Consider the following 23897-nt stretch of genomic DNA (forward strand, 5'->3'; position numbering starts at 1 on the left):
AATAACAATTGCCTCTGTCAAACTCACATACTTGCTCCCATTGTACTAGTCTGCAGGTGTTGGTATTTCACCTGACATGACCACAGAGAGAGTGAAATCTTCTGTAGCATGACAATGTCTGCCATATTTAACTTCTGTGCTATTAAACCTCTCTGACTCAGCATATTAATAGCAAAACCCAATAATAATAAATATTCACATTTTAATGGTCAGAGGCAGGCGTCATCATTTACAACCAGTGATGAATTGGGAAGTTCAGAGCACTGGGACCATCTAAATCGCTCTAGCCACAGCTCCAGAAAGACAACACAGCATGTTCACATGTGGAAGGCTTCCTTCACACCTACAGGCGCTAGAAATAATTTTAAAACAAAATTAAAATTTTGCATAAAGCAGGGAGAGGGAGGCATATTGACCATGGATTCTGTGCCCCCAACATTAACTATTGAGCCATTGGCGTTTTCCATTAGGTTGTTTCAATGTAGACTTGGAACACTTCACTCTGTTTTCTGGTGGGGGTGGGTCAGCATGGAGACAGCACTAATAAACCTACGCAAGAGGTTGTAGTAAAAACATTCATGTCAGTTCGATGAGTGGGTTAGACACTGGCTTCTGTGGGGTTATTTTTTATTATTTTCCTTTTGATAAAGTGCAAATAGCTATATCAAAAAGAATATGTACCATCCCAGTACAACTAAGGTGCATCTCCCCAGCCATCTGCTGCATTCATGCTTTTTATGCAGAACCCAGAGTGAGAAAAAAGCAGTCGGTAGGGAAGAGGGAAATAGCTTTTTCTTGGAGCGAGCCCACCTTGTAGTTCTGGTGCTCTGTGCCGCTAATAGACAATGTTATGCTGCATAGGGGAAGGGACTAGGGAGTGAAAGCAGTAGGGGACAAATGAGGCCATGTGTGGGCTCTTGTTCCTACACTCACAACTACAGAGGACATGGGGTGGGGGGTAGAGCAATGAGTGTAGGACAGGGGTGAGGCCATGTGAACTCTTTCCTCAAGGGAGCTCCCTGCCTTTAAATGCTGTCATTAATATCAGCACTGTCAACCAGCTGTTGTTTTGTCCATAGGCTTTCATACTGAACCTGCGCCTAATGCTGTGGGGTGGGCAGGGTGGAAGGAGGCTACATTTGGGAAACTATGGCAGAGCAAGTGGACTGGGGCACCTGGAGAGTAGAGAAGAAAGCTTGTCTGTAAGAAGCTACCATGTATTTGATTTGTCTTGTCCATATAGATTGAAGGGTCTCTAAGCAAGCTCCATATCTCCCCTATGTTTAGAATGGGTGCTGCCGTAGTGCAAACCATAATAATAATAATAATAATGGTGCTAAGAATATTAGTGAGAGGCTTTTTAGAAATAACTTAATAGAGGGAAGTGAGGGGCTTTGTAGAGGGACACTCCACTTATTACACTGAAAGTTGTGCAGCAGAGGTCAACTTTCAGATTTCTCCCTTGAAATCAATTCCTAAGCATAATCAGAAAGATCTCAATAGACAGTCAAGCAATGCAGATGCACTAGTTTAATGGCAAAACGGGACTTAGCCACCAGTGTCAGTGAATTCTAATAATTGGACTGTTCTCACAGAGACATTTTCCTAGTACTTATGGGTTTTGGTAGGTACAGAGAAGGCTTTACAGCTGTAGAATAGGAGATAAGCTGCAGCAGACTGCACTGAGGATTGTGGAATCTCGCTGACCTGTGCGTCATCGAAACTGTACCAATTCTGGGTGAACGTGTGCTTGCAGAATGCCGTATAATGGCCACCATCCAGATAACCAAAATGGTTCTACAACAACAAAGTTGAGAGAGAGAGAGAGAGATCACTTTCAATTTTAGCAAAGACTCAAAGCCAGGAATCTGGTGATCATTTTAATTTGCACTCAGCTATTAAAATGATGGGGGAAAAATAAGATTCCAGTTTCCCCAAAGAAACACTTGAAATAGGTAGAGCTCTGTGGCAGGAAGAGCAAATAAATGCTGTCTGGACAATAATTACATTTTTTTCCACGTTGGGGGATCAAATTTACAGCCCAGCTAGCAGCTCTGACCTGGCAATCCATCTCCCAGCAAAACTCACGTTGGCCACCCACACTCAACGGCTGGAGCATCTGTTCTTGTGTTTAGAAGCTTTCAGGTGAAAGCACTTTCAATCAGAAATAGGGTCCTTGAATGAAGGGCATTCACTAAACAGCCTGCATCAAGTGTCAATGTTTGCCCTGTTTTTAATTATTTCATTGGTTTGACACAGAGTCTATCTACACAGGAATTGGCACGCTGTGGGGCACTGCATAATACAATAGTACCCTGTCCGAGTAATAAATATCACTGTACAAGTAGTACCAAATTGTGTTAATCATTGTACAGACCTGTAACACAATTATAAACCAATAACAGTTAAAGAGCAAAAAGAACGAGGAGTCCTTGTGGCACCTTAGAGACTAACACATGTATTTGGGCATAAGCTTTCGTGGGCTTGTTTTTGCTAATACAGACTAACACGGTTACCACTCTGCCCCAAATTGCTCTTTAACTGGTTTCAAACTTTTTGGGCTGAGGGCCACATCTGGGTGGGGAAATTGTATGCAGGGTTGGGGCAGGGGATTGAGGTGCAGGAGGGATTGCGGGGTCTGGGATGGGGTGCGGTGTGCACAAAGGGGCTCAGGGCAAGGGATTGGGGCAGAGGAGGGATGCGGGGTGTATGCAGGGGTTCAGGGAAGGGAATTAGGGTGCAGGAGAGGTGTGGGGTGCAGCAGGGGGCTCAGGGCAAGGGTGCAGGAGGGGTAAGAAGTGTGGCAGGGAGCTTGGCAGGGGGTTGGGGTGCGAGGTGCAGGCAGGGGGCTTAGGGCAGGGAGTTGGGCTGCAGGAGGGGTGCAGGGTGTATGAGGGGGCTCAGGGAGTTGGGGTGCAGGAGAGGTGCGAGGTGCAGGCAGGGGGCTTAGGGCAGGGAGTTGGGGGGCGGGGTGCAGGAGGGGTTCGGGCTCCAGGGTGGCAGCGGTGCACACCGGGACCAGGACAGGCTCCCTGCATACCTGCCCTGGCCGTGGCCCCGCGCCGCTCCAGGAAGCGCTGCAGCCCCTGGGGAAGGGTGGGGGCAGAGGGCTCTGTGTGCGCTGCCCTTGCTGCACCTCCAGGTACCTCCCGCGAAGCTCCCATTGGCCAGGGTTCCCCATTCCTGGCCAATGGGAGCTGCGGGGGGTGGTGCCTGGAGGCAAGGGCAACTCATGTGGAGCCCTCTGCCCCCCGCCTGGGCCCGCAGTGCCGGGGAGCAATCCCGCGGGCTGGATCCAGCCAGCGGGCCATAGTTTGCCCACCCCTAATCTACACAGACAAGACCAAGCCATGTTATAACAGGGATGAGGATTAGCATGTTACATTCCATGATGCCCTGATAGTCAAACTGTATCTGTGTACAGGCCTGCTGTAACTATAATTCAATCCTGACAGCCAGGTAATTTCAATTGAGGTACCCTGCCATCTTCCATTAGCTAATGAAAAATGTGTTAATTTTATCAGTAATGGGTTAGTTGAGGAGACATCTCCTAACTTTGAAATGCCAGCTGTGTATAAGTCAGTGATGGTTGTATCTGTACCATTTTTTTCCCCTGATCTGTAAACTTTGGGTGCTGAGGCAGAGATGACTGTTGCCTGCTTGTTTGCTTAGCACCAAGATCAATCACTGATGTCATTCAAACAAACATTCATAGTATTACCAATAAAGCTAGGATATAACTTTGCATCCAACTTACCACCACAGCACACAAGTTGTATTTTGGATTCTTCCGAAAGAGTGGATAAATATAAGGCGAAAGATCCAAGTTGCTTAGTGGATAGTAGATGTTAGTCCCCAGTTTCCTTTTATAGCTGCCTTGATAGTCAAACCTGAAAATAAAACATTTTGAGACAGTATTTTCCACTACAAATGCTTTCAGTTATTGTAATGCTGCATTTGCTTACCTTCACATGGGCACTGGGAGGAATAAATAGCTACCGCCTGCAGTTCTTTTAAATGTAAAGTGCTCTCTTCAGGCTAAGTAATAATTGTAAATTACTGCCCCAAACAAAGATTAAATAAACAGACTGCAAGTGACATTTTGGAGTAAGAACAAGCAGGTCCTTGCTTTGTGTTGGGAGTGAAAGGAAGGCCCCAGTGAGTGCACAGTTAATGTGTCACAAGATGCATGCTCAACAGGGGACGCTAAATCCAGCTTTAGCACTAAAGCTGATTCTGGCCATTGCAGCACTAACCATGCTAGAGTAATACTAGCTGAGGAGCTAGGGAGAAGAACGAGAAGGAGTAAGATGGATACATGGAAGGAGTAGGAAATGATCACTTTTTAAAAATAATTGATACATAATCAAACTTAACAAAAAGTGCTGGGCACTGAAGTAAGCCAACTACTTGCAGATTCCTTGATTTCCTCACCCACGTCTGTAGGAGCAAGATTTTATAATTGTACTATGAGAATTAATGTATGATTTGATTTTATCCTATCAGTCACCCTTTTTGAATAGCAGAAAGGAATGACAGACCAGAACAACTGATTATGGTCACCCTTTTGTTTTAGGATAAGTTATAATGTCTACTATGGTTTCCTATATGTATTACAAATTAGGCACTCTAGTTAAATATACATTTCCTTGTTTTAAGGTTTTAGTAAGTAAGAGACAGGATCTTGTATTGTATCTATGTTAAGAAGATTAGAAGAAATGTTGAGGGCCTGAAGCCCCAATGTGAATTGTTTTAGTTATAAGATTTAGCAAGGCTTATTTTACCTTTTATTCTGCTGAATATAAAATACTGCTGTCTGTATACCTTTGAAGGTTTCTGTGAGAGACTGTTTGTGTGAATGAGGAATGCATGCATCAGGAAAAGATAAGGTGTGAAAGCCATCACAAATGTCCAGATGGTCAAGAAAAAGAGAGAGACTTGGAAAAACCAGGAGACAATCAGAAAACATCCATTGTATCCGATGCTAAACATGTTAGCAGCACTGATGACCTCAGAGGTGAGGCAGGCACCTCCGAAGGCGAGACAACAAATAGATGATAACAATGGGAAGCCCGGACAATAACCATCAAATGATAACAGCAGAAAATCCTAAGATTAACACCACTTAAGGACTAATGATTACAGGACGACATTGCAAAATGCATGGACTCCAATGGGAATTTACAACTATAAAGCTGGGGTGTTTAGCCATGGAACTCTGGGTTCAGTCCTGCAAAGCCTCGGAGCATCGGATCGTGACCGACTGAGCCCAGCTCCTCATTCGTGCTCAATCTAACTGGCCATTAGATTGACTCAAGCTACAACAGACTGGTAACTTTAAACATCAACTGGCAGGAGAGAGAGAGAGAAGCATATGCTAACTGTTGTATTTTCAATAAATGCAGCGTATTTGCCTCCCCCCCTCCAAAAAAATAGATCCCATGTGCCTTGTATAGCATAATACTTCCACAGTTGAGGGCAAAATGGCTACAGAACACATCATTTTAAAATCTTGGGCTCAAACGCAATTGTAGATCTCTGCGCTTTGTAAAGGGATGGGTGGAGGAATAATGCCCTACCCGCACTGTTGATGTGGCAGAACACTATTCTCTACTTTTGTCCTTCACAGTCGTTAGTAGCTCTGTAAGTAGCTATCAGGACTAGCATCATCTGTACTGTAAAATTCCATTTATTAGTGTAATCCAGTTTTACAACAACCACCCTTCTATCTTCATTTATTCCACAATTCTGTCACTTTCCCCTCTATGACCAACCCCTCCCCTTTCAGAATTGCCTCTATTGCAGAGGGAGAAGCAGTACAAAAACGCACTGAGATTGCAATTCGATGGCGTGGATAAAGTAACACATTCTCTGGGTTTATCAGAAGTCTGACTCGCATGCTTGTCCTGTTTTGTAACTATCCAGGTACTGTATGTGCAAAAAGACTACGTGCACTGATTTCTCCTTGCCTGTGAATGCAAGTGGCCTTCCCAAATCCCATGTAAATCAGAGGAGCCGTAGCTGTCCTACCAGATGCAGGCTGTACCTTTTTAAGTGAAAAATAACCATCTTTGGCGCCTTGCCTATGTTGGCCTTTACTGCAGCATCTTGCTTAGTTCCACAGAAGGAGCAGTGAATTTGATTGTTCCAGGTCAGTGTGTCTTGCTGAAAGAAACATTCAAGACAGTCCTGTGAAAGGAAAACATGTTTGGTAAAACAAACACCAGGCCTCTGTGTAAGAGGTGCATTTCTGACCACTAAGCTGGGTTAGGGCGGGTGTCTCAATAAGCCTGTTGCGGAAGTCAACTTGCTCAGTGTTGTTTGTACACCGCAGAGGAAATTGTGCCACATGATTCAGTGAGGTTGTGACATTATGAGTGTACAGGGCCATAACTAGGGCGGGGCAGCCGGCCATGAGGCAGAGCCACCAAGGCTGCAACACTGGGGTGGCCCACAGGATTGGGCCCAGCAGCATCTGGTCGGAGCCCAGGGCCCCGCCTCTCTGCAGGATCGCAGGCCCAGTGACCCCCGACAGAGCAGGCTCCCAGCACTAGAACCCTGGTGGGGCAGCAGGTGGGCAAGGTGCTGAGTGCTGCTTGGCGCCCGCTGAGCATGCTCATTGCTCAGTCACATCTGCTGAAACTGCTGCCCTCACTGGGGATTAAAAGGGGGCAAATGGCGGGGGGGCAATGGGCAGGCTCTGAGCAAGGAGTGGAAACTGACTGTGCGGGGAAGGGGGTCAACCAGCTGGAGGCAGGGACAGGAGTGGGACCAAGGAGCCAGGGGTGAGGCACTGCCAGATGGTGGTGGAGGGCAAAGTGGCAACACCCCAGCACAGAGAGGGGCAGAAGGGTAACAGTTACCCCAATGGGATGAGCCACCTGCCCTGTTTGCAAAAACATGGGGGGGGAGGGGCAAAGGGACTTCCATGCTTAGGAGGAAGTGTTCAGAGAGGAAAATGAAGAAGTCCTGGGCTGCTTGTGATTTACAGTTGGGGGAAGCAACAGGAGCAACAAAGAAAGTAAACACTGCCCAAGTAAAACCGGCCTTTTTAGCCAACACTCACTAGGGGTAAAACACGCCCTGTTCCTGCCTTTAGCTGTTTTTCTGTTACTGTGACCGACCCCGACTTGTTGCTGCCCATCCTGATTCAGACTTTATTACAGAGAACAGAATAAGGAGCCTCCCGCTGATCCGCTTGTCACAATGCTCCATTCACTGGCCAGCAATTGCACTCACACATCGGGGAATTGACACTTTCGGGGCAGACTGGCCCAGGATGCTGAACACACCTTGGCTCTTTCTTTTAAAAGGCCTTTAATTTTGGGCTAGGGACAATTTTCAGTTGCCCAGACAGGTACAAATACAGACCATTTAGGGCACAGGTGAAGAGACCAATAGGGAAATGTGCATTGGGTGTAGATCTGGAGTGGGGCTGCTGGTGAGATATGCACTGGCGAAGAAACATGTCAGCTGTGACCTGTGCTTGTAGCATTCTGGGCTGTGACCCAACTAGTCTGCTCCTGATTCCCTTCTCTATGAGACCAGAGCCATCACTTCGCTGATATGTCCATCTAGCCACTATAACCATGGCATTGGCATTGTCTCACACTAAAGCGCAGCGTAATCTGATTTCACAGCCCTGTACTTTCTTCTGTCTCCACACTTAGGCCTTGTCCAGGGCCGGCTCCAGGCACCAGCATCCCAAGCAGGTGCTTGAGGCAGCAATCTGCAAGGGGCGGCAGTCCCTGTGTTTTTGCCCCCAAGCAGCGCACCGAATTGCCGCCGGACAGCGGGGGCAGTCCGTGTGCCCATAGGGCGGCACGCGCGTTCCCGCAGCCGCGGCAATTCGGCAGTTCATCTGTCCGCGGGGGCGCAGCTTCTGTCTGGCCGGCGGCAACGCCTCTCAAAACGACGCCCAGACGAAAAGGTTGGGGACCGCTGCTCTATAATATCCTAACTCATATCATCTAAAAAAACCAGTAGGGGGCGTAAATATGCTAGGGTGCCAAAATGCCTAGGTACAGCTCTGTGAGCGCACTTAGAATACAAAGCAGCTAAAATTTAATGTGTTTTCCTCTACGGAAGCATTTTGATAAGTGAGAATTTGAAAGAAAATGCCTCACAGTTACTTTCTATACAATATAAAATAAAAGAGACATGTCTCTGACCATCCCTCACTCCACAGCAATTCAGGGCATTTCCAAACAACACAAGCTACACTATTAACAGCCAAAAGGACAATGGAAGTCTGATCTAGCATCTACTCTAGCCCTAGGGCCAAATTCTCTACTGAAAAGAATGTATCCCTTTTAGATGATGCCCTGGAATTGGCGTGTGCTGGGAACATATTTCCGTAAGATGGTCTATTAACATAAACCTTCCACCGCTATACTGAACAGAGACCACCAAAAGCTGGGAGGAGCTCTCAGAAACCCTACCTGTAGCGAGCAGGCACTCTCAGAAGGGATGGCAAGAGAGAGAACTGTAAAGACCTCATTCTTATCGGTGGTGGTTTGACACGCCAGGCATGTAATGTCATAACTGAGCTGCCCCTCAAATAACTGGGTGATGATTGATGTTTCACTGCCGGTTCCCCTATCTTCCCTAGAAGTGGATGTGTTCCCATAGCATCTCCTTTTGCATGGCTGTAAGAAAAACAAACAAAAAAAACCAAACAAACTACTGACACCAACCCTTACAAACACATCTAAACATGCTTTGTACCGGTTGTCAAGGAAGCACACGTGATCCCAGGTGGCAGTAAAAACAGATTATTTATAATAATCCATTATCTATTCTCTTTCTTTATAAGACATTGTATTCCATATTTATAAGTAGGGCCCTAGTTGAATAGTGATTCATGAATAAAAGGATCACTGTCGAGTTCATTCTGACTCATGGGGCGAGATTAGTTAAATTGTGAGAATTCCGTTAACAAATTCCAATGTTTTCACGAGTTTTAGCATGAAGTTGTCTGCAAAACCAAACCAGAAGTTTATTAGTCATATGTTTAAAAAAATCTTCAGTCATTCATTCAGGAAGCAGAAGCTAGATCAGTCACACAATACAAATAATGAACAGTTGAGATCAACAGTTTGCGAAGAGCTTATTGACAGAAAATTATTCTTCAGAACTTCTAGCAAATACTTACAGATGAGAAAATACCTTCCTGAAACGAGGACTGGTTTGTAAAGGATGAGCTAATCAAGAAAGGGGGAATATTTGTAATGAATACTATTTGAAAGGTATGGTTCAACCAGCTCCATTTATCAGCACCTCCAGCCATCAGCCCATTCTGTTTGAAGCCTTTATTAGGCCAAGTCGTAAGCATGCGCTTAACATTGTACACTGAGGCCTGGTCTATACTAGGCGGGGGGTTCGAACTAAGGTACGCAAGTTCAGCTACGCGAATAGCGTAGCTGAACTCGAACTACCTTAGTTCGAACTACTCACCCGTCCAGACGCCACGGGATCGAAGTCCGCAGCTCCCCCGTCGACTCCGCCACCGCCGTTCGCGGTGGTGGAGTTCCGGAGTTGACGGGAGCGCGATGAGACGCGATATATCGAACTCCGAGAAGTCGAACGCTACCCGCCGACTCGGGCGGGTAGTATAGACGTACCCTGAGTAGCTCCACTGACATCAGTAGGGCTACTCATGTTGCGTAGAGTTGAGCAAATGCCTAAGGCTTTGCAGGGTCAAGGCCTTGTTAAGATCTCTTTAGCTACAGCCACACATTGTTTTCTTTTGTAAGACTTTCAAACACCTCCCCAGTCTCATGTGCCCAACACCCTGCCCCTCTCTTCCTTCCAATAGTGCTTCCCTGGGAGGCATATTCTTTTATTTTCTCTGCATGAAGGAACCATTTTCTATTGCTTCTCACAATAGGGTCCAGCATGGAGCACTCCCTTGTTCCACCACCTTCAGGGTTCTCAACCCCAGAGCAAACAAAGAAGGTGCCAATTCTAAACTGGAGCTCTAGGGATGAGCTAACTGAACTGATGCCCCTGCCCAAGCCTCACATAGCAGGGATAGAATCCAGAGACTGTCAAAGTTTTCCGGAACTGCAGTAACACTTAATTTCGCCATGGACTTTCTAGCTTCTAACTTGCTGTCCGAGCTAAGTAATCACAGTGCTGAGATGTCTAACCTGGAATTGTAAATGGGGCAAGAAAAATCCATCTGATTTCCCCTCTACAATCATTCTAAAGGAGAACTTTGGTACACAGATAACTTCTGTGAGAGCACTTGGTGCATTTACAAATCAGATTGCCTTGCAATCGGCTACATAAGTTAGCATTTGGTATTAATGATGATTTAAAATGATGCATAGAGCCCTGTTATTATGCCGCACTTTATATATCCACAATAAGCCATATCCCATATCACAAAGGGCACAGAACCAAAGGGAGATGAGAAACCACTGGACAGTGCTCAGAGCAGATAGGCTGGAGGGACTTATTGCTGGTAGAGTGGTTTAAGGAAGGATTTGAAGGAAGAAAGAAGCAGAGGTGGATCTGGGCAGACAAGATTCTTGGCACAGGGAGGAAGCACGATAGGGAAGAATATAGAGACTAGAGGGTGAGGAGGAGGAAATGACAGCAGAGGTGTAGATGGGGGATTAGGTAGGGCCTTGGTGATGTAGCTACGGAGCTTGAATGGGATGCGGTAACAGGAAGCTAATGAAGGGGTTAAAGGTTGCACTGTGTGTAGTAGTTGGAGAGGATGATGATTTTACAGCACCATTTTGTACAGTATGGAGGGAGAGAGGAGACAATTATTGTATTCCATGCTATGCAGTAATGAACTGCAGAGAGGAGACAGATGTGCACTTACACTTCACAGCCCCAGAAGGCCATACCTGCAGTCTTACCTTCTTAAGTGCCTCATGTAATTCGTTCAGTACATAAATCAGAAACTCCTGGGCGTCCTGCTGAGTCTTCTTGGTAAAAGCCGGGCATAAGTCGCTGATGACTGAACGAAACACCTCTGGTGAGACGCACTCAAACTCTCCCAGCCACATATCGGCCATCAAATAGGCAAAGGCTGTAGCAACCTCACCGTTTTCCCTGGAGTAGCATAAAAGGGGCTTTAGTTGGAGTACAAAGATGTGGTGGCTGTGCTTAAAATGTGAACACAAAAGCCAAGCTGAATGGGCAGAGGAAACATTGTGAGGAGGCCATAGCCACAGTGCAGACTCTGTTTGTTGAAGGGTCACACTCGCAATAGGCTATTTCAGTCTGTAGTCTAGGAGTACTCTTGGATTCCTCGCTGATGCAAAGCTCTCACTTAGCAGCATCCATGAATAATTCTTTCTATCATCTGGTTCACTAGGAGACTCCATCCTTTGCTGGTGAATGACCTAACCTCAGTTATTCATGCCTTGGTCCCTTCTCAGCTGGACTACAGCAATGCAACATACCTGGGCATGAAGTCTTCAGCACTCAGGAAACTCCAGTTAGTACAGAATGCTGCATCCAGTCTCCTCATTAACACAGGCTACAGCAAGCACATCAGACCTTCCCTCTGCTCTCTACACTGGTTTGCCATAGAATATTGAATCAGTTACAAGGTCTCAATCCTTATCTTCGCAGTGCTCCATGGCCTGGCCCCAGGATATCTGAAAGATTGTCTAAAGCTCTGGGACCAAGACCTGGTCAACAACTTCACTCTTTTGGCACGACAGAACTCTCCACGGGAAGGGAAAGCTCATTTGTGCTGGAGACAGAACTTTCTCAGGGGCCAGTCTAAGACTGTGGAACGAACTCTCCCAGGAACTAAGAATTATTATAAACCTCACCACCTTCCAAAGCTCCAAGTGTAAGTTGCATTGCTTTGACCGCAGTAGCACGTATATTCATACCAAACCAACCAACCAAAACCAACTGCCTCCAATAAATACATAAGTAAATAAATAAACAGAACACAATGCACAGCACATGCTTCACCCCCGTGGAGGGGATGAGAGAACAAATGAGTGACACATTAGTCACATTGCTTACTGCGCCACAGAAAGGCTCTCAGAGCCTGCAACGAGTGTGGTATAAAAGCCCACATAGGACAGAAAAGAGGGAATTCAGAGAGAAGCCAGAAGGTGAACATTGGCTAAGAAAAGCAAGTTGAGGAAGAGGCAGAGATGGTGTGTGGGGCCCAGGAAGTCAGACCAAAGTGTGCTGCTTTTGGTTTCCTTGTACCAATGAGTATTTCTGTGCTTTCTAATGCCAGGCTCCAATTGAAACTTCATTTCTTTTGGAAAAACTTTAAATATCGAGACAGAAAAATACATCCTAAATATTGTGTTTGTACAGCGCCTGGCACAATGGGGTCCTGGTCCATGACTGGGGCTCCTATGAGCAACTGCACTACAAATAGTAATAATAAAACAGAGAGCAAATAAATCAACTTACTTGTGTAGGGCGGCTACATATTTCCCTGAGAGAAAATACTCCACCAACGGGGATATACTGCAGAGGCACTGCAAAACTGCATTCATGTAGCAAGTGTTCCCCAAGTTACGCAGGCCAGTGAGGCCTTGGTATGGTTGGCTTGTCTCATCGTTGGATTCCTCACTAGAATCCTTCGAATGCTCCAGGTGCACAGTTTCAGAGCTGCATTTCCAACAAGAACAAAATCCAAAATTGTATTTTTGTCACCTAAAATGCAACGGTCTCTTTATTATCACATTCAAATCGGCCTTATTTCAAAGAAAGCCATTGCCTGCTGTGTCAAGGTCTCTTTTGTAAGAATACTCACTCATAGTCATAACTGTGGTTTGTTTATTGAATCTAATAACAGCACCATACGTCCACTGATCACACGCAAAATAAAACTGACAAATTCAGAGCAAGTCAGAGTAGTTGCGACCAAATGTATTGAACAGATCAGCACTGAACGTTGTGCATATTGTTATAGCTGCAAAATTAACACAAGTTGGGGACCAAGCCTACGCCTAAGTTGTCTCTGTCTTCTTGGAATGTTAAATTGGGATGTTAGTGACCCAACCTCAGCTTGGAAGGGATTCAGATACACCTCTACCCCGATATAACTCTGTCCTTGGGAGCCAAAAAATCTTACCGCATTATAGGTGAAACCGCGTTGTATTGAACTTGCTTTGATCCGCTGGAGTGCGCAGCCACCCCCCGCCCCCGGAGCACTGCTTTACCGCGTTATATCCAAATGCGTGTTATATCGGGGTAGAGGTGTAATTAGTTTGCAATTATCTGTTTTACTTGCCATTACTCTCAACTTTGCAAGCCCTCTACTCCTGGAGCTCCCACTGACTTTACTAGGAGTTTTCAGGAGACTTGAAGGATCAAGCTCACTGTTTGTAGCACCCTGCTAGAATTTGTTCATATCAATTTTTCCCTCTCTTTTGGCAGGTGGATAGACATTTCCCCATATGATTCCCGTGAAGCTTGGCATTGGGCATTTTAGGGTTTGTTTTTTGGTTACTTCTTTGTTGGGGCACCAGTGTTATAATTACAAGCCCTATTGGATGAGGGATCGATCACCCGTGGGACAGTACTGACTGCACCTTTCAGGATCGGCCCATGTCAGCATAGAGGGTGGCAGCAGGGCTTGCCTCCACCATCTATCTGCTCCACATCTCTCCCACCAGGTCATCCTATCCCCTGACTGCCACATTCAGTGCCCGCTCCATGTTCCTCCCTGCCTCTGATTACTTGTCTCTATCCTTGTTCCCTGCCCAGTTTCACGTGTCTCTAGTCTCTGAGCAAAACTAGCACTGTGGGTTGGGTTGGATATGGCTGATCAGGGCTAACATGAGTGGAGAGGGCAAACCCATCATTAATGAGGGATGTGCTGACAGGGACCTAACAACATCCAGGGCAGAGTTTAAAAAACCAGTGTTGGTGGAACAGGACTACAGCTATTTCCATTTTAACCCAGCTAGGCATATACGGCACTTGTGTCAGTTCGGCAGAGGTGGGGAAGTCCAGCCCTCCGCCTCCCACCACTCAGTGGGATGCCGCAGCCAAACCTTATTTCCATCCCTTCCCACACAGTCAAAATGGGAGGACTCGTTCGCTAGAGCACCTCAGTCAGGTTACACAGAAGGTAGAGTAGAAGCACTCAGACATTACCCACCTGGGAGGGCGTGAGGGTCGCGATAGGAAGTGCCTAGATCGGATGTAAGGAAAAACAGGTCAGCAGTAAATACTTGCAGGTGTCAAAGCCTGTAAAAATGTAGGGCCCATGTTTGGCCTGTTCTATAATTGAGGTGAGGAGATGCTGGAGAATCACATTAGAGCCAAGAATGTCTGATTTGAGGGGTACTTCCACAGAAAAGAAAAACGTGGCCCATCTGCTTGCAGAGAAAAATTGAGGCCCTTCTGGTTCAAGTCCTAGTTAATGAGGCCAGAAGGGACCAGTGTGTTAATCTAGTCTGGCCTCCTATATCACACAGGCCATTGAGCTTCCCCAGAATAATTCCTACAGCAGATCTTTTGGAAACACGTCCAATCTTGATTTAAAACTCACCAGTGGTGGAGAATCTACCACAACCCTTCACAATAAAACCAACAGCAAGCGCAGCACCTGGTGTTGAGAATGCAGCAGATGAAGGAGACTGAGATAGTGACTAGGGTTGCCAACTTTCTAATAACACCGAACCGAACACCCCTACCCTTTCCCACCCCTTCTATGAGGCTCCGCCCCCACTCGCTCTATCCCTCCGTCGCTCACTCTCCCCCACCCTCATTCACTTTCACCAGGCTGAAGTGGGGGTTGGGTTGTGGGAGGGGAGTGAGGCCTCTGGCTGGGGGTGTGGGCTCTGGGATGAGGCCAGGGATGAGAGGGGGAAAGGGCTCCAGACTGGGACAGGAGATTGGAGTGTGGGGGTGGGGTATGGGTTCTGGGATGGGGGTGCAGACTCCAGGTGGGGCCAGAAATTAGGGGTTCAGAGTGTGGGAGAGGACTACGGGCTGGGGCAGGGGGTTGTGGTGGTGGGGTTGTAGGGATGCGGTCTTCAGAAGGGAATTTCAGTGCCTGAGGGGACTCCAGGAGGTTGGGGTATGTGGGGGGGGTGAGGGCTCCACGGTGGGGCCAGAAGTGCGGGGTTTGGGGTATAGGAGCAGGCTCAGGGCTGGGGCAGGGGGTTGTGGGGGATGCGGTCTCCAGAAGGGAGTTTCAGTGCAGGAGGAGACTCCGGGCTGCGGCAGGAGGTTGGGGTATGTGTGGGGGGTGAGGGCTCCAGGGTGGGGCCAGGGGTGAGGGGTTTGGGGTGCAGGAGGGGGCTGGGGCAGGGGATTGGGGTGTTTCGGGGGTGTGGGCTCCAGGAGGGAGTTTGGGTGCAGGAGAGAATTCTAGGCTGGGTCAGGGTTTCGGGGTCCTGGCAGTGCTTACTGCGGCACCCAGGAAGGGGCCGCTAGGTCCCTGCAGTGCAGCCCACAGGCGCATTGGCAGCCAGTGAGGCTCCGCCCACTGCCCTCCTGTCTCCAGGCCCTGCCCCCTCAGTTCCCTTGGGTCGCGGTTCCCAGCCAATGGGAACTGCTTAGCTGGCACTGGGGGCGGGGGCAGCGCACGGAGCCTCCCTGGCCCCCCATGCACCTAGGAGCTGCAGGGACCTGGCGGCTGCTTCCGGGAGCTGTGTGGTGCTAGGACAGGCGGGTAGCCTTAGTCCCGGGTCCCTGCTGTGCCGCCCACTGGATTTTAATGGCCAAAAACCAGACACCTCGCAACCCTTGGTGACAACAGAATAATCTTAAAGTAGATCATTAAAAATGCTACGGGGTGAAGGGGGTTAGTGCTGTGCCCCCCACGCCACCCCACCGAGGGCTAGATGTGAAGTCTCACATTTTCACAGCTGGCTAACCAGGGAAAAGTCTTCCAAGCCAGTTAGCAGTAAGCTGCCCCTTGGCGGATCCATACACTTAGCTGGGCCCAGCTCTCACCTCCCGCTGGCTACTCTCACAACTGATTCTGAATCAAAGAGTTGGAACAAATAGCAAGAAAGAGCCTGAACAGCCCCCCTCCCTCCACCCCAAGCAAGCTCTGAAAGCAGATTGCAACCTCACCATTAATAGCAAACAGGGTATCTTAGGGAGGCTACTACATGCCATGCTATGGAGAGCTAACATGGGACCATCAATTGATGTTTTGTTGGGCTAATATCAGAGGGGGACAATCATTCTTCTTGCTCACCTTTATGTCCAGCCCTGCAAGGTGCTGAGCACCCTCAATTCCCGTTGACTTTAATGGTAGTGGCGGGTGCTTAATAGCTCACAGGAGACCTCAGCAGCACCTTGTATGGTTAGCCCTGAGGGATAGAGAGCCTAATGTGTTTCCCACAGGCTTGGTTTGTTTTGTCACCTGTAACAGATCCTGCATGCTTTTTCCACATGCATTCATGACATCTGCCTCCAAGGCTCCTAGAGATCATTTTTCAGGAGAACAGACGGGTTCGCCTCTCTCCTGCTCTGTGGCAGGGCCCTTCGCTCCACATTATGGACCCTCTGTCGATTCTCTGCATTTTCCAGGCCTGAGCCCAGTGCTTTGTTTTTGTTAATAAATGAATGTTAGTCTTATTGTTTTACCCTAGGATACGCTCTGTGTTACTCCTACAGACAAGTCCAGCAGCAGCAGCAGCATTGCTCAGGGTTTCCCTTCCCTATTAGTCTGGTTCACAGTCAAAAGTGCCCACAATACTGTGGCAATCCTCCATCTGTTTTCTCTGAGGATGCTTGCATGGAGACTTATGGAAGGTCATAGAATTGCAAGAATGATAGCACATCTCCCCGGTGCCTCCTCTGCATTTGGGAATGGTGCAACTTTAGCAGGGTTAGATAGAGGGGAACAACAAAGGCATTTGGGAGCTTATTTCCCTTGCTTTTGTTCTGTTAGCTCTATCCCCTTGCTCCCCACCTCCCAGCCAGTGCCAGTAGAGTAACTAACTGATGTATAATTAAATAGTAACATACTAGAACGTGGGGTCTTCCACTGACTCCATTTTATATAATGCACTTGCTCTTCGAAGCCACATATGATGGAAAACCACCACCAGCTGGGACTGGTCGTACTGCACTTTCCTACATACATATTTATTTCTAATACTATAGAATGTGTATTCTATCTTGTTGCCTTAGCAATGTTGCACATATACATTTGTTTTTTCCCCAAAACCTCCTCAAGGACACCAATACTCTCAAACTGCTCTCGCATTTTTTAAAAATTCAACAAGTGAGAAAATTGTTACCATTTTCTAATCAGCTCTGCCCATCACCCCAGCTCCTTTTAACATGCTCAGGTGAATTCCATCTACTCTATTCAATGACCATTCATCATCTCCTTCACAGATTAGGTTATAAAATGCAGACTCACAGGGAATAAAATATATTGAAATCATCAGGTGTCGATGTAGATTGGGAAGCCATCTCTTGGCTTGAAAAAGAGCTTGTTACTTCCACTGGCTTTGGGAAGCTACCTCTTACCCTCTTCTCTTCATTTCACCACCTCTTTTCTTTCCCTTCTCATACAGTCATTCCCTTATTTCATAGCATTTCTAGCACAATTGCCCAAAAGTATGTACTTCCCCTAGAGTTCTCATTGTTCTTCCCCTACAATTCCAGTTTGGATTCTTCTGGCATCATAAGACAACATTCTACCTTGTTGCTATGTGATGCTGCTGAGTTCCCATGAGTTCTAGTTAAGGTCAGAAAATTGACTATATTGCACGATTGTTCACATGTATCTTCCAGTTCATAGCTGCGTGTGTGTGTGTGTGTGTGTGTGTGTGTGAGTGTGTGTGTGAGAGAGAGAGACACACACAATCTTGTTCCCACAGAGATGAATAGTAAAACTCCCCTTGGCTTTAATGTATGTAAGACCTAGCCCTGGTTTGTTAGCCGAAACTTTTCCCCCTTCTGATTGAAGAATTGTGCTGGTTTTTGTAAGTAGGAGGAAAAACAGAGCTGGGTTTTCAAACACCATTTTAGAGCATCTCTGAGGGTTAAGAAAAAATAACTCATTTTTAAAACTGTTTATTCAAGTCACAATAAAACGTTAACATAGTACATCCAGCAGGACCTGGTTAACATTCAAGAACCTGGCTAAAGAGTCAGGGGAGCCTCCTCCTCCAAGTAAACCACAAAGAGAGAGACACACTAAACTTTGGGATGTTCAAAATTCAATGGAGATATGAATTGTGTAAATGATCTGTAATTTTCTAATGGGCAGAACCAAAACCTGCAGATGTTGGAAATTTAGATCCAAATTTTGCAAGTTAAGCCATCTTTGTTAATAGATATATGTAGTTATAAATAAACACGCACATTCTCACGTGCATTCACACTTTGTTTACACACACTTTTTAAAAAAATATTTCAAAAAGACAAACTAACATTGACTTCCTTCATCTGTAAAAACTGTTCTGTTCAAATGTGCAAAAACAGAGGGGTGACTGAAATAAAATGCATTCATCCCCCCAAAGCAGAGATTTTGTCAACTCACCTAGAGATCCTTTCCTAGAAGACTGGGACAGCTGCAGAGAACACAGAAGACAAACATTTGATGCAAACAATGTGGATGAGAAGCCAAAAGCCCTGCAGGTAAATGAATGGAGAGGCATCTTTTCCTTTGGATAATGGAAATACTGCAGGCATTGTCCAGCCCTTCAGCTGATCTGCAGCTGAAGAACGTCCATACATTCTATAGTTATCCATGTGTAGATTTCATCCTGGAGATGATACATACCCAGAGTTATGAGGCTCTTCCCAATAGACAGTAAAGAGCAATCTTATATCACAGGCAGAACATTCCTCTCTTATTCCCTTAATGGAAGCAGAACTTTCCAATTTCACAACATATCTCTTATAGTAATAAGATGTAAGAACTTTGAGTAGGACATAAATCAAGGGGATATTTTCCCCCATAGTAAGTAAATATGTAACAGAATAAATACAGATATTTCATATATACCCAGTTTCCAGATCCAGGAGGAGAGCCAGGTGCAAGTCACTATAGGACTGTGCACCACTCATCTGCACTTGGCATTTTTTGACACACAGGGTCTGTGCACAAGTGTAGACCTTCTGGAAATTCCTTGTAAGCCTGGCTTGCAGTAGGTGGATTTCTTGAAACACCTTTGCATCAGCATCTTTCCGATTCATCTCACACAGATGGTGCAGAATGTCCTGATAGCATACCCTGGAAAACTTTTCCACTCTAGCTTGGAAAGAAGCAACAGCCATAGCCTCTTGTGGACTTCCCTGGAAGTCTTCAGACAAAGCACACTGAAGAATAATGTCCATCCAAGCAAGAAGTTCCTTTCATTCAACTGCCTTCCAAATTACTGGGCCCTTTTTAGTTTGCGAGCATTACTATTAATCTTCTTCCTAACTTTATCCAGTATTAAAATCATCTACCAGTAGTAAGTAGTACTCTCTCTTCATTAGCTTCTGATGAGAGTTAGGCCCAGGTTTTGCATTAAAATGTTCTACTTCCCTGAAAGCTGCTGCTTTCACTTTATTGGTCTTAAAAGTAATGAACTTGGCATAGAAATTCCCTAAGTCAGGCATCATTTTGACACTCCTCAGGGACTCACTGCACCTCCTGGATTGTTACAAATGCAGTGTTCATATTAGGACCAGCATAGTTTTATTGCCCGTGAACCAGGTCCCAACCTTTCAGCATGGTCATTTAGTATGATAGGTTCATTCTTTCTTATACAATTCATAAATATCTGACAAAAATTGGCACTTTCTAGTAATATGAAAGGCATAAATATTTCACATTTATCCATTGTGCTAGATGCTGTACAGACCTAGGAAGAGATGGTCCCTGTAACAAAGAGCTGTCTCAGTGTCATGTTAGCAGTATCTGGTCATTGGCTCTTCTTAGAGTATGTCTACACTGCAGCTGGGAGTGAGCTTCCCAGCCTGGGTAGACAGACTCATACTAATAGGACTTGTGCATGCTAAAAATAGCAGTGTGGACGCTGCTGGGTCCAAGCTTGGGTGACTAGCCCGAGTCTCTGCTAGTGCAGCAACATTCACACTGCTATTTTTTAAGCATGCTTGCTCAAGCTCCACTTGTGCAAGTCTGTCTACCCAGGCTTCATCCTTGCTGCAGTGTAGACATACCAGTAGAGGGCAGAATAATGGGGAAGATGGATGGCCAGGCACTCAGTAGAATCCTCAGGCGTCTTTTGCAGGTGTTGTTTTATCTTGGCTATTTGTGCCAGCTCATTTTTTCTGCATCAGATATTTCCTTCCTAATTTTTTTTTAATATTACAGTAGCACATAACCCCAGTCAAGGTTCAGGGTCCCATTGCAACAACAAAAGACAATGACTGCCCAGACAGCTTACAGTCTAGGTATCACATAAAACAGGATAGGTGGATGAAACAAAAGTAGGGCAGGGATGCTCCACCTTTCATACCCCCTGTGACTGGGGTCCTAGTGGGGGCCAGCTGTGGTCACTCAGTTAGGATGAACTGCAACGAATGGGGCAGCTAAACCCCCAAAAGCTGGTGGATATTCCAATACTTAGATTTACCAAGTCAGCATAAAACGGCTTCTTTATTACCTTACTGGTTACTCAGAAGCCCAAACCTCATAGTTCCCTTAAAGTGATCCAACCTCAAGCCTCCATCCAGGTACCCATGTCAAATATGATGAAAAATTCTGTAAATCTTATTTCATCATGTAAACTAAAAGGTTCTACCAATCCCAAAGGATCGGACACATTCCCTCCCAGGTTAATGAATGTTTCCAATCTAACTGTTCTGTGGACTCCTATCAGGCCTGACACACTTAGTACACCTCACACACTACTGTCATAGTATTTATCTGTAAAGCTGTCACATGTAGTATCAAATAAAAGCCGGTGACATCTGGTCAATAATATCATTGTGTGATGTATGGATGGATGGTGTGCATGGATGCTCACTGGAGGACATCACCGTCTGAACGCCCATGGGTCAACCTGACTCTTGAAATGAAGACTTTTGGAGAATATAAGGAAAAGGAAATCTCGTTCCCCATCACTTAGGGAACAAAGAGGTCAGCGCTCTTTGCGTCTATGAACTTTGCAGCTATGAGGGTTGGCGATGCTGAAAAAGGGACTGTAGAAGTCAGAAAACTGCTTCAGACAAAGCTTGGAGCCTGCTAAGGCTACATGTAAGTTCTTAGAAGCATGTTATTCTTTTGTTTGACTTACCTGTTTCTGTGTCTATGATCTCTGCTTAGTATCACTTAAATCTCTGTCTTTATTAATGAACTTCTCTTTGGTTTATTATAAATCTCACTCAGTGCTGTTATACTAAAGCAAGGAGGGCATCCTTTGCTGAGCCAGCAGACTGGTTTCTCTTCCTTCTCTTTGAGACAGCTGACTTGGTATTCTGTGGACATCCAGTGACGGGGCTGGATCATGCAGAGGAATGCTCTTCCAGAGGGTTTGGGAAGTAGGTGCACTAAAAGTTCCCTACAAGGCAAGGAAAGGCCTGGCAGCGTCCTGAGGAGTTTGTTGGAAGCCAACACCCAGTCTAGCTGCAGCAAATCTCTCTCTCGCTTAGGCAGAAGGGTAACAAGGTGACTTATCGTTCTGGACAACTCAATAAAAGGTCACAAAGACACTACGTAGAAAGAGAAGTTACTGAGTGGAAGATAAATAATGAAGTTATAAGGAGAGTCACTTCTCAGCTGCTGGCAGGTAGGGCCAGGATTGAGCCTAAAGGACACTCATAATGCGGTGTCAGATTCAAGGAAAAAGTCAAAGTAAAGTTCTGGTAGTTGAATTCCAACAGCATAAAAATCTTTCATGTAGTGAACCTCCTGTCTGTTTCATTTTATTGGGAGTTGTGCTGTTGTGATATCAAACTGCACAAGCACCTCTCTCCACGCCCCCCCCCCAAGAATGACATGAAAGCCATCACTTTACTGAGTTATGTAGCTGTGCCTACAAAAACCTTAACAGATCGGACAACTGCCCGTAACAATGGGTCTATTTATGCTCACATAAATCACAGATCCCTTCAGAGCGCTGGTAAGTTTTTTGTTGATGTTGCTGCTGTTTTTGTTTTGTTTTAAACACAAAAGCAGAAATGGAAGATATTCCTAATTATCTGACCTGAGAATAATTATTTTGAAGTGTGAAAAAGTGTGCTAGGCCCTTGTCACAACAACATGTGAAAAAAAACGATGCCTTATCTTGGATTGCAATTTGTTGTGAGATTTGTTTGAACGCAGAGAATGTACCATGAGGATTGATTCTTTAAGTTAACTTGGAGATATGGTTTAAAAGTATCAGGATTTGATGTTTATTGAACAGTCTAAAAACCATTAATCTTTGTAGCCAAAAGTCTGAGTACAGTTTCAAGCAGCCATTTATGTAAGGTTATTGTGACATTGTACTCTATATGATTTTATTAAAGTATGCTGATGAGTGTGAACATAATGTAACTAAAATATGCTTCATGCAAAAGGTCTCTTGTAAGGTATCATTACAAAGCTTATAATCTACTGAGTGTGATCATCCAATTTGTATAAATGTATCACTTGTATCTGAAACTAGAAATATGAAAGATAACTCTAAGGGCCTATTGTAATTATGCAAAGTATGGGCCATTCATGGTGGTTTGGAATCTTGATGGCGCCCATCAACCAGGACAATTGACTGTAGATGGCTCTGTTTTACTTGCAAGTCTTTCTGTATACGGGTGTGCTGGCAAGTGGGTAATGAAATCTTTCAGTGACATGTGATCATGTCACCTGAACTGGATTCCATCTTTAACCTGGTGCTTTTCCATTGAGAAGGAGCAGGTGGGAACCCAGAGAGGGACAAAGGATTCCCGCCTTGTGCAAAAGATATATAAGTGGGTGGAAGAGAACAAAGGGGATAGCCATCATGAGATACCCCCTAGCTACCACCTGAGCTAGAACAAGGGCTGTACCAGGGGAAAGGATTGTGCCCAGACTAGGAAGGCGTCAGGTTTGTGAAAGAAACTTATTGAAACATCTCTGAGGGTGAGATTTTATCTATATTCAGTTTCATTACTGTACTAGACTTAGATTTGCATATTTTATTTTATTTTACTTGGTAATCCACTTTGTTATGTCTGTTACTGCTTGGAACCACTTAAACCCTACTTTCTGTAGTTAATAAAATCACTTTTTACTTATTAATTAACCCAGAGTATGTATTAATACCAGGGGGAGGGGGGGAAGGGAACAGCTGTGCATCTCTCTCTCTATCAGTGTTATAGAGGGCAATTTATGAGTTTACCCTGCATAAGCTTTATACAGGATAAAACGGATTTATTTGGGGTTTGGACCCCATTGGGAGTTGGGCATCTGAGTGTTAAAGACAGGAAGACTTCTTAAGTTGCTTTCAGTTAAGTCTGTGTTGGAACAGATTAGTGGGTCTGGTTCAACAAGACAGGGTGCTGGAGTCCCAAGCTGGCAGGGAAAGCAGGGGCAGAAGTAGTCTTGGCACATCAGTTGGCAGTTCCCAAGGGGGTTTCTGTGATTGAAACCCATCACAGTTATTCTTTGCTAAAAAAATTGTCTATTTTGGTTTTGCTTTCTTCACACTAGAGCAGGTTTCCTGAATTGCACAGGATTTTTATTATGGAAGTCAGTTTGATAGTGATGTAGAGTTACATTTCCTGCTTCGTCACCCAATGATTGCTATATTTTGAAGCAAATGGAGGAAAACTACCAGTCAGTCCCATATGAAAGTCACATTACACTGCATGAAAGAGGTCACTGTAATAACGATGGACTTTTCCAGAACACATTTACCAGTGCACCTGAAGTGCACTTACTTTAGGTGTCATCTCAGTGACACAGGATATACAGCAATTGTTCTGGGGAACCAGAGGAGTGATGCTTCAGATGACTTAATGCCCTACTGCTAGATAACTCAAGAGCAGTCAGTCAG

The 23897-nt window shown here is 45.6% G+C and overlaps 1 protein-coding gene across 3 annotated transcripts; it reads right to left on the reverse strand.

Moving 5' to 3' along the window:
• Positions 1-1502: 1502 nt before the first annotated feature.
• Positions 1503-17586, reverse strand: USP50 (ubiquitin specific peptidase 50). 3 transcript variants are annotated; one of them, XM_039492355.1, is made up of 8 exons: positions 17339-17586; positions 14108-14140; positions 12409-12609; positions 10875-11070; positions 8442-8648; positions 6047-6189; positions 3758-3890; positions 1503-1797 (listed from the first exon to the last, which is right to left on the reverse strand). In XM_039492355.1, exons 1-8 carry the CDS (start codon positions 17389-17391, stop codon positions 1606-1608), a joined length of 1158 nt encoding a protein of 385 aa, XP_039348289.1. In that variant the 5' UTR covers positions 17392-17586; the 3' UTR covers positions 1503-1605. The 3 variants fall into 3 exon arrangements, with proteins under 3 accessions (XP_039348289.1, XP_039348290.1, XP_039348291.1); XM_039492356.1 differs by having other exon boundaries at positions 17449-17576; XM_039492357.1 differs by lacking the exon at positions 17339-17586 and adding an exon at positions 16163-16257.
• Between the last annotated feature and the right edge of the window lie 6311 nt (positions 17587-23897).

This window comes from Mauremys reevesii, linkage group 10 (genome assembly GCF_016161935.1).
Source record: "Mauremys reevesii isolate NIE-2019 linkage group 10, ASM1616193v1, whole genome shotgun sequence".
NCBI classification, from domain to species: Eukaryota; Metazoa; Chordata; order Testudines; family Geoemydidae; genus Mauremys; species Mauremys reevesii.